General features: G+C 37.8%; 1 protein-coding gene across 1 annotated transcript in view; it reads left to right on the top strand.

Annotated features, from left to right (window-relative positions):
* The first annotated feature begins 1,356 nt into the window (after positions 1 to 1,356).
* The window catches only part of LOC110017858 (uncharacterized aarF domain-containing protein kinase At4g31390, chloroplastic), a 30,834-nt gene continuing 21,124 nt past the window's right edge, over positions 1,357 to 11,066 (top strand). The window contains exons 1-7 of the mRNA XM_020714998.1: positions 1,357 to 1,535; positions 1,620 to 1,826; positions 3,118 to 3,207; positions 3,301 to 3,447; positions 4,255 to 4,419; positions 4,993 to 5,133; positions 5,394 to 5,573. Of these exons, the coding sequence (XP_020570657.1) occupies positions 1,377 to 1,535; positions 1,620 to 1,826; positions 3,118 to 3,207; positions 3,301 to 3,447; positions 4,255 to 4,419; positions 4,993 to 5,133; positions 5,394 to 5,573 (1,089 nt within the window). The 5' untranslated portion in view covers positions 1,357 to 1,376. The remainder of the gene's footprint in view (positions 1,536 to 1,619; positions 1,827 to 3,117; positions 3,208 to 3,300; positions 3,448 to 4,254; positions 4,420 to 4,992; positions 5,134 to 5,393; positions 5,574 to 11,066) is intronic.

Raw genomic sequence — 11,066 nt, 5'->3', positions numbered from 1 at the left:
AATCGGAGCCACGGTTGTCCCAAACAGATCATAAGTGTAGTGACTGTTAGAAGCGATATAACTTTTTGAGAGAAAAAAATATTTGTAACAATCACTGGAGCAACAGCTTCTTCTACAATAAACACTCTTAGGTAAATATTAAAAATAGAGATTTTTTAAGTCACTAAGAATGGAGGGGAGGATTTGGTATTTGATTTCAATATGTCACATGATTAAAAATCTTAGATTTGTGAAAAAAATAGAAGAAAGAAAATGAAATTCTGATGTTACACTAAAAATTGTCTTGATGTTTAAGAGTTCAAATATTGAACAAGCTCGAGTTCGAGCTCGTTGAGGCTTGTGAGCCATCCCTTTATATAGTCAATAGTTGAGTCAATGCCTTCTCTAGTGAGCTTTCGTGATGACTTCTTATATTTTTCGAGAAGCTTTTGTAACAACTTATTTTCTTGGCTCGAGTTCATAAGCCTGACTCATGGTCTCACTGTAAGTCTTTCGAACCTAACTCGAGCTAACCCTTCGAGCTCGAGCTTCTGCTCTCATATGCAAGTCAAACTTGAATTGGGCATAACTTGAGGAATGCTCTACTCTTCTACACGTGATTCATCTTTATCCAAATGTGATTTGGATAAGCCCTTCGTTTTCAAGGTTTATGAAGTGCAAACGGCACCGTGAGAAGTCAATAATCCCCACATTTGGTCAATTGAAATTAGGAAGATTTACATACATACCACTCAATTCTTACATATTTATATATCTAACACTTAAACTTCAATTTTTACATACATACCACCTTACTCATGCATGGGGCATTTTTTATGTAATATAAAAAATAAAATTAGATGAGTTGGATGGTATATATGTAAATGTCCGTTGATATTAAAATTAAAAAATGGGCAATTAGGTATAACTTACGCGGAACCGAACTAAGTATGTCGAAGTTTATTCAGAGGATATTGGGGGTTATAATAGGTTCAGGGGTGTAATGTATCTATAACTTCTAATATACGAAGTTTTGCGTGTCTTTCGCACGTAAATTTTTCACGAGTGGAGGGCTTATATGTAATTATTCCAAAAAAAAAAAAAAAAAAAAAAAAAGAAAAAACCCTTTTTTCTCGGATGAGCCGTCGTGAGACTCTGGAGTCTCCGACTAACCACTCTTCCCCTATCTCTTACTTCACTTCTACGCTTAACGATGGAAGTTTGCATCGCCCCGCATCCTAGCTCCGGCGGCGTGTCATGGCGGTCGCGTTGCTTCATCGGCGGAGGCCTTGTGCCGCAAAAGAGATGCCGGCGATCGTCGGAGAAGAGGAGCACCTTACCATCTTCCGTCTCTCACCGCTCTTACTTTATACCGCTCTTCACGAGGAGTGCAGGTCATGGCCGCTTCTGCTGACTCTAAGATAAACCCTCAATCAGAGGCGGTGACATGGACACGGCGGATCAAGGCCATTGCGGAGAGGACGAGCGATGCCATGGAGCAGCTGGACTTAGAGCGCGGAGTCTGCGTGCCTTTTCGGAAGTATACTCCCGAAGCAGTAAGTTTAGTTTAATTTACATGAGCATGTCGTTCTTTGTACTTGGAGTTCGTCAACAAAATTTGCAGTGGTTTTGGTGGCTAGGTTAGAAATAAAGTTTTGGAGTCTAGAGGGGCGATACTGTCTCTTATTGGAAGAGGAGTGGAAATTGTTTGGAATTTGGGGTTGTATTGGTTGACGCTTACGTACGATTGCCTTGTGGGACGCGACGAGGAAGTGGTGCCATATAGGGCTCGTCAGCTCCGCAATCTTCTTTGCGACTTAGGGCCTTCGTTCATCAAAGCCGGGCAGGTGATTGCTTCTTTATTTTTTGTGTTATGTTTTTTGATGGAAATTAGCTGCTGCTTCATGTCTCGAAGCGTCCCTTTTTTGCTGTTTGGTGATTATATATTGGTTTGATCATAGAAAGAACAGTAAATTTTATAGGCTCTTCATCAGGAGTTGTGTTATCAAGTTGCTTAATTGGTTCGTCAACTACAATGGGCAGGATTAGTTCGGCATCACATTCAAATTGATTTCATTTATGTTAGAAGTTCATATAACATCTCTTGGAAGCATACTATTGATTGGATTTAGCCATGAATTTAACTTAAATCTAGTCAGACATCAAAAAAATAAAATTAAATCCAATGCTCCGTTAAACTCAATTTTCCTGCGTTTCGTGTTTTACTTCTCGAGTTCGTCATTTTTAGGATGTAAATTTGGATTTCATAAATCAGATTGCGAGGCTAGCAAATTCTTCCGTTGCAGTAGCGATCGAATAAATCCGGAATTATATGATTTGGTAAATCCTGTTTAATGTAAATATAAGATGCAACCAAACACCGCCTTTGGCTCAAATTGTAACTCTTGCTCAATTTTAAGTATGATTCTTGTGTGGAGATTTATATTTAACAACCTTAGATGTACATTTCAATTTTAACTACAAATCTTCTTTTGCATCTAATACAAATTATGGGTGAATTCACAAAATGCAATCTCTTCTGGAGGATAAAATTCTTTCACAAATAACTCATTTGTTGGTATGTTTTTGACATGTCTTTGGTGAGATTTTATTGCATTTTGTTTAGGAATATTACACACATTTTCAATAGTTCTAAAATGATAAATTTGTGCTTTTTTTCAATATTTAAAGTTTTACATAAAGCTTCATCCGGTGTTCTTGGTTAATTTAATGTAATTTGCTATTAATTTCTAATAGGATAAAATTGTGATATTTCTCAATTTATAAAGCTTTACGTAGTGTTTTTTGTGAACATGATGTAATTCAACCTTGATTTTTTTCCTAATATCTCTTATGAAATAGATAATAGTACTTTAATATTTTAATGACAACAATTATTCGGCTATAAGACTTTTGAATTGCAACAATTACATAGGAATTCAGTGTTAAGTATATATATCGTTCTTAAGTTTAACCACCATTCTTGGTTTGATTGCACCAACATTTTAGTTGACAGGGTTTAGGGTGGTATGTATTTAAATGTTCCTAAAGTTAACCTCTTGCAATTATTGTAGCGACCCTGTTAACTATCCATCTGCTATTGTTGCTCATTAATACTCATCTTCGATGGTGAGATAGGTTTTGGCGAGCAGGCCGGATATAATACGAGAAGATTACATGAATGAACTCTGTATACTACAGGATGATGTTCCACCTTTTCCCAATCAGGTACTGCTTTTGTTCTTATCACAAGTTTTACCTTTTCTTTGTCAAGCAGACTTTTTTGGGATTGGTGGCAATCTTGTCTTCATAAGTATGCAGATTGCTTTTCAAATTATTGAAGAAGAGTTGGGACAACCTCTTGAAAAGATTTTTAGCAGGATTACATCACATACTATAGCTGCGGCAAGTCTAGGCCAGGTCTACAGAGCCACACTTCGAGAGACTGGAGCGGATGTTGCTATTAAGGTTGTAATGGTTGATAAATTTTTGGGGTATTTACGCACGCACTAGCCAGTTCCTATATATTTACATATCAAAGCTTTCATATCAAATCAGAAGTACCACCGTTTTAACTTTTAAAAAGTGAAATACGCCTTTCATGTGTAGCTAAAGTGGTATGGTATGTATATAAAAATTGAAGTTTAGGTATTAGATATTCAAATACATAGGAATTGAGCGGTATGAATGTAAATCTTCCTAAATTTTATTTTCAAAGATCATCTTTCTATCCTCTTTTTTCTTTACATGATTGATTCTAACTTCAACTTAAAATAAATGAGGAAAGTTAATTGCCTCAGGAAAACAATTTCAAGAATTGCTAGTAAGCAACTGTAAAACAGATGAATCGAAGGTGCTGAAAATAGGGGATTGAATTCAGACGCACTTGTGAATCCATTGAGAGCTAAATCAAAATAATTTGTAACAATAAATCAAGTCCAGTAAAGGTAAGAAAAATTCAAAGAATACTTCCCATTCTTATAGGCACCATCATCATAGAAATATTTACAATGAAGTTAACAAGAAAACATAAATTAATACAACTAGAGCAACATTATCGAACATGGTTTGCATATTCAATGAGTGTATATTATTAGATTTGCATCTCGTGCAGTCTTCGTTCTGGTTTCTGTACGATTTCAATTCTATTGTGATATTCAATATTCTTTTCATGATTTTTTTATTGTTTAGTTGTTTCATTACATGCATGATTCTGACATCATGTTTATTAAAACATTTTTTGTGTTTTACTCTTAAATAAATAACTATTTACAGGTACAAAGGCCTGGAATTGAGCCTATTATCTATAGAGATCTTTTCCTGTTTCGTACTCTGGCCTCTTTTCTTAATGGTATCAGTCTTCGGAAGCTTGGCTGCAATGCTGAGCTTATAGTTGATGAGTTTGGTGAAAAGCTTCTTGAAGAACTTGATTACACACTTGTATGTTTGCATATCAGTTTTACTCTGATGCTTTCAAATTTTCTATTATGTGCTGCTTAATATTTGGTTTCTTCGCTAGTTTTTTATATTTGTACCACCCAAATCTTTTATATCACATCTAAAATATCTCCATTTTAGCTTTTAAAAAGTGAGATGCACCTTTTCATGCATATATAAGGTGGCACATAAACACAAGCGTGCGTGCAAAATTATCATATATTACATATCTCACGCCTAAACTTTCATATTTATATACATAGCACTTTTGGTTTTCCTTACAATTTCGCATGAAAATGTGTACTTCACTTTTAAAAAGTGATAAATGTGTTATTTTTTATGCAATATTAAAGATTGGAGCGTTGTGTGTGTAAATATGAAAGATCATGTGTGAGATTTGAAAATAAAGTAGATTTGTGTGCCATGTATGTAAATGCTCCTATTATTTATATATGGATATGTAGCACAGATGGTACTTGCAACATAGGAGTTTATCATAATCAGCATCTCTAATGCTCCAAAACAGCTTTTTTTCTTGTTCTTCCTTAACTAAAATGAAATATTTTTAAATTTTAGGAGGCTCGAAATATAGAGGACTTCTTAGAGAATTTCAAGGATGATCCAACTGTCAAAATTCCTCAAGTTTATAGGAAGCTTTCAGGTTCACGCGTCCTTGTCATGGAATGGATTGATGGGATTCGATGCACCGAACCCCAGGTCTGATTATAGTTTTCTTGAATTCTATTTTGTGTCAAGTTTTATTTTCCTTCTATTTATTTATAATATGTGACAAAAAAACTCACTTGCATTCTGTAGATTAGTAAACATCATTCCTGGAACTTAATTTTTAACCATGAATTACTTTTGACATCTAGTTGCGTAACTATCCGTACAAAACATGACCATTTTCCTTTCAACAATCCACCTATTTTCATAAAGGTTCATTTTTAACTTTTTTCTTTTATGGCCTTGAACAGGCAATCAGAGAAGCAGGTATTGATGTAAATGGATTTTTGACTGTTGGTGTAAGTGCCGCTTTACGCCAGCTTCTGGAATTTGGATTGTTCCATGGAGATCCACATCCCGGAAATATTTTTGCAATGCGTGATGGCCGTATAGCTTATGTAGACTTCGGAAATGTGGCTGTGCTTAGTCAGGTTAGTTAACTTAATTCTTTTTCATTACTTAAATTATCGGATATGGACCAGGGATTTTCAAGAGCATCTCCTGCTAAAACTATTTTTCCTTTTGGTGCTGATGACATGAAACTAGAATTGTGGGGCATATTGGTGTCGAAAGCATGATTAATGAATGGCATGAGCTTTTGCTCATTCTGATAAAAGTTTGTGCGCAAATTTATTGCCCTTCTTTAGGGATATCAGCTCATCATATGGAAAAGAATCAATATCATAGAAAGCAATCCTGTTTACATAAATCGGAAGACTTTTTAAGTATGCTAGCTATATGAATTAGTTATACAAATTTCTTTCCATGATTCAGTGAGAGCAACTGAAACAATAATTTATGTATACTCTTTTTTTTTATCTGCATATTTCATTGATATCTTCTCTCAAATCGATATTGATTTCTTAAGAAATGTTAATTTATCCATAAGAAACTTGTATACACAAATACGGTTATATACCCAAACAAAGACTTTTATATACACAAATACGGTTATATACCCAAACAAAGACTTTTATATGAAGTCTGATATGGAGGCCATCAAATCTTGCAAGCCTAGTAAGCTTTTGTCGAGGAATCATGCCATTTCCGTGAGTGAGCCCATCTTCAGAAATGTTGAACTGAGCCCATTTGTCGAAGTCGTTGAACTTAACCCACCCGCCAAAGTGGCTGACATGTACTTACTTGCTGAAGTAGATGAACTGAGCCCACTTGCAGAAGCACCTAGATTTATCACTCCCGCAGATCACGCCTCTAGGGAAGGACAACTACCAGAGATGGTTATTCGCAAGAATGCAAGTCCATCTTGTAAAAGCTCCGTCTGACATCCACGTCAAAGTCATTTCACCAAGACACCGCAGATGGGCATAGTATTGTATGAAATTTCTTTTTTATTTTCTTCTTTTTTATGTATAAAAGGGAAATCAAGAGAGGGAGAAAGAGGGAGGGACTCTCGGGACTAGAAAAAACCCTAAATCTTTTTGACACACACACTCTCTCTCTTACAAGAAACCCTAGTTCTTTTTGAGATACTCTCTCTCTCTCTCTAAAGTAAAAGTAATCTAAGAAATCTCCTCCAAGCTATTTTTTTTACTTACTGGAGTTCAAACTCAAGAGACAAAACCGAAAACACTCTCTCAAGCATTGCATGCATTCCTTTCTTCCGCTATCTTTTTAAAAATTAGTCTTTATTGAGTTGCGTGTACTCACGAACGATACAGAACCCTACGTCCTAAAATTGATATTTTTATGTGGCATAATGTAAAAACTGTAAATCATATGTCACATCGGGAATAATAGCGGACATTTAGAAAATTCTAGAGGCATTGGTAATAGTAACCTAAAACTTTAATTATTAGTTATATAATAATCAAATTCAATTAAAAATTAAATTAATTTAATGACCTTACATTGAAAAGTGCCCCTTGATGTGGGCGTTGAAAGTGCCCCCGAAGCATGGCATGCTCAAAACCTGCGGAGCCTCTTGCCTCGAGAACCGTCGCGAAGGTAGGAGCCGCAACCGTCACTAAGGCGTGAGCCGCGAACCATCACGAAGGCAAGAGTCCACGAACTATTGCAGAGACAGGAGGGATTCACGAAGGCAGGATCGCGAACCACCGACTGCGCCCTTCCTTTGGTGACCTTTCGCATATAGGAAGTACTTTTTTGGATTCTTCTTGCCTTCCCACCTCTTCATTTTGTGTGGGAGTTTTCCTTTTTAATTTTTTTATATTCTTCTATATTAGGAATTTAGAAATTGTTGTTTTCTGTGTGTAAGAGTCAATTCTGGTTGTCTTGTCTTCAAATCTCTTGTGTAGAGTCATTTTCTCTCTTACTAGGGTTGTATTCGACGATAGGTGGTGCTATCGCTGTATCCTGCTCTGAGGTGGTGTTGTTCCTTTCAATCTCCATTTCGTCTCCCCGGTCCTTCTCTTATCTCTCCCATTGCCGCCGACCACCCCCATAACCCTTCATCACTTTGACGCCACCTCCACTCCCTCCACAACTTTGTTGTCTAGCTTACTTACGACCAACCAAACACCATCCCAACCTCCCCCATCTTTCCCTGTGATCCCGCCGCCTTCAGATCTCTTCCTACAGCCCTAACTAGAGATTAGTCAATTATTGTATTTTCTTACTATTTGAGTCATGTTGTAACCTTATTTTAATATTAATAAAAATTTAATTTTATGTTCCGCTACATTCTAACTAGTTTCGGTATCATTTGGTATCAAAGCTAGCCCGACCCTAGTTTCATTCTAAAGTTTCCTAGCATCTGCCCCTAATCAATTCACCTCCATCAATTTTTTTTTCTTCCAATTTCCAAACTAAGCCATGCCACTGTGGAGAGATACACCAGACTCGACCTAGGAAGAGATTCAACTAGAAATCCGTCGTCTGCAACGAAAACTAGTAGAGCTGGATGACAGAAACTAGGAAGAGGTTATCTTTGACCGTGATTGGGAGGTTTGAAGAGAAGACGGGGATGAGGAGGTGAATCTATTCCACAGGGAAGATCACAATGACGAGGAATATCGACTACGCTGTTTTGATATCTAATATCAAAAGAGGCTGAGAGAAGAGACCCATTATGGAGGTCAATAGGACTTTGGCATAAGGATGGACCTCCCAGAATTTGAGGGAGGCATTGAATCCGATGAGTTTATCGACTAGCTGCAATTAGTCGAACGGATCTTTGAGTATAAAAACGTATGAAAGGACAAATGAATCAAGCTAGCTACACTTAAATTGAAGAAGAATGTCTCCTTATGGTGGAAAATCTACAAATATAGAGGAGAAGAGAAAGAAGTGAGAAGATAACTAAGTGGGAGAAGATGAAGAAGGCAATGCAGAAGGAATATCTCCCATCGCAATATCGTCAGGACATGTTCCTAAAACTTCACAACTTGCAGCAACGGGATCTTTCAACTGAGGAGTTCACGACCCAATTTGACCACTTGCAGTTGAAGTGCAAGCTGACAGAGCCAGAGGAACACACGATCGCCATATACCTCGAGGGTCTAAAGTTTGCCATTAGCAATGTGGTACAGCTACAACTATACTAGACGTTGGGTAGCCATGAAGGTGGAGAGGCAACAGAAGTAAAGCAGACAACAGTCGTCCCTCAGTCCTCCATCTTCAGCCAAGCAAACAACTACAACTTCTACAACCACCAATGATACCTCGAGAAGAAATAACAAAATTGGATAGAGAACTGATATAACAGATCAGAGTGGGAAGCAAAAGAATGGTGGTTCCTCCAATATAGTGTCAGCCAGAAAATGTTTGAGGTGTCACGACTACGGTCACATAGCCTCCAACTGCCTAATAAGACGAGTTGTCACTCTCACATATCATGGTGCCGTCGAGGACGTTGATGAAGAGTCAGAGGATAGTTCAAAAGATTAGCTTCAACTCCATGGAGACGAGGTAGAAGTGTTAGTCGTTTGGTGAGTGTTGTAGTTCGAACTAGAATGGGACCAATCCTGGTTAAGGTATAACATTTTTTCGCACCAAGTGCACTGTCAAGGAGAATGTCTGTTGCCTGATCATCGACAGTGGGAGCTGTGAAAATGTGCTGTCCACGCTTATGGTGAAAAATTTGGGATTGGACACAGAAGCATCCTAAGTTATATTCCCTTGCCCGATTAAAGAAGGAAAGTGAGATATGTGTGGATCAACAATGCCTAGTTGATTTCTTTATCTGAAACTAGCTACAGGAAAAAGTATGGCACGACGTGGTTCCTATGGACACGTGCCACATTTTGTTAGGTAAGCCTTGGCAATTCGACCTGAAGACTCAGCACGACAGTTTTAAGAACACTTATTCTTTTATGAAGGATGAGAAACTTATCATCTTGTTACATGTTTAGGATACGAAATGCGGGAACGATATAGAGGCAACATTAGTTCCTCAGATCACTTTCTTGCATTCAGTTAGGGATGTGCCCCGTAACATTAACATTAGTCCTCCTGGAAGGAAGCGAGGAGGAAAGAGAGGTACCAACACAACTGCAACCATTACTACATGACTTTTGTGTTGTTATGACCAATAATTTACTGGAGTTATTACTACCACTAAGGGACATCCAACACGCCATAGACCTTATACTATGATCCTTATTGCCAAACCGATCAACCTTCAGATTGAGACCTGCGAAGTATGAAGAACTACAACGATAGGTGCAAGATCTCATTGCAAGGGAGCTAATCAGAGAAAGCACCAGCTCGTGTGCAATCCTTGCTATGATGGTGCCCAAAAAGGATGGGTCAAGGCGGATGTGCATTGACAGCTGAGTCATCAACAAGATTACCATCAAGTACCAATTTCTTATACCGCACTTAGATGATTTCTTAGATTAACTTCTTGGAGCCACTATCTTCTCCAAACTCGACTTGCACAACAGATATCACCAAACACCGATGAGACTGGGAGACGAGTGGAAGCAACCTTCAAGACACGGGACGGACTTTATAAGTGGATCGTTATTCCTTTCGGCCTGCTGACCGCGCCCAACACTTTAGTCATGTATTTTGGCCTCACATTGGAAAGTTTGTCGTTGTCTACTTAGACGACATTCTAGCATACAACTGGTCGGAGGAGAATCACATGCATCACCTGAAGGCTGTACTCGAGGTGTTGCAAGCAGAGCAACCTTATGCCTATCTGAAGAAATGTCACTTCATGACAAGTCAGCTATGCTTTCTAGATTACATCGTGTTTGGTGCAGACATTCAGTTAGATCTCATAAAGATATTATCAGCTGGGTCGCACGACAATCATTCACCGAGCTGAGACAATTTTTGGGACTAACATCATTCTATCGAAGATTAATCAGAAACTTCAGCACTATCATCTCCTCTCTGACTGAACTTTTGAAAAAGAAGTTTGCTTGGACAACAGCAACCCAAGATAATTTTGACACAACAACAACAACAAAGCCTTAATCCCACCACGTGGGGTCGGCTACATGAATCCTTTTTCTCCATTGCGTCCTATTTAGTGTCATATTTTCATTTAGTTCTAGTAAATTAAGATCATTTTTAATACAATAAGCCCAAGTCTTCCTAGGTCTACCTATACCTTTCTTAACACAAGTCGAATTTAAAACATCTACTCTCCTAATCGGATCATCTAATGGTCGACGTTTAATATGACCAAACCATCTAAGACGACTTTCTCTAATTTTGTCCGTCACAGGAGCTACACCAACCCTATCACGAATATATTCATTCCGCATTTTGTCTCTAAGTGTAAAGCCACTCATCCACCTAATCATTCTCATCTCAGCAACACTTAACTTATTATTATGCTTCTCTTTTAAAGGCCAACATTCAACGCCATAGAGCATTGCAGGTCTCACCACCATCTTATAAAATTTTCCTTTCAGCCTTAGCGGTACTTTTCTATCACACAAAAGGCCCGAAGCATTCCTCCACTTCAACCAACCAACTTGAATTCTACT

Source organism: Phalaenopsis equestris, unplaced genomic scaffold, assembly GCF_001263595.1.
Source record: "Phalaenopsis equestris unplaced genomic scaffold, ASM126359v1 Scaffold000002, whole genome shotgun sequence".
NCBI classification, from domain to species: Eukaryota; Viridiplantae; Streptophyta; class Magnoliopsida; order Asparagales; family Orchidaceae; genus Phalaenopsis; species Phalaenopsis equestris.
Note: the sequence above shows the minus strand (reverse complement) of the source record. Positions and strands in the feature narration are given on the sequence as shown.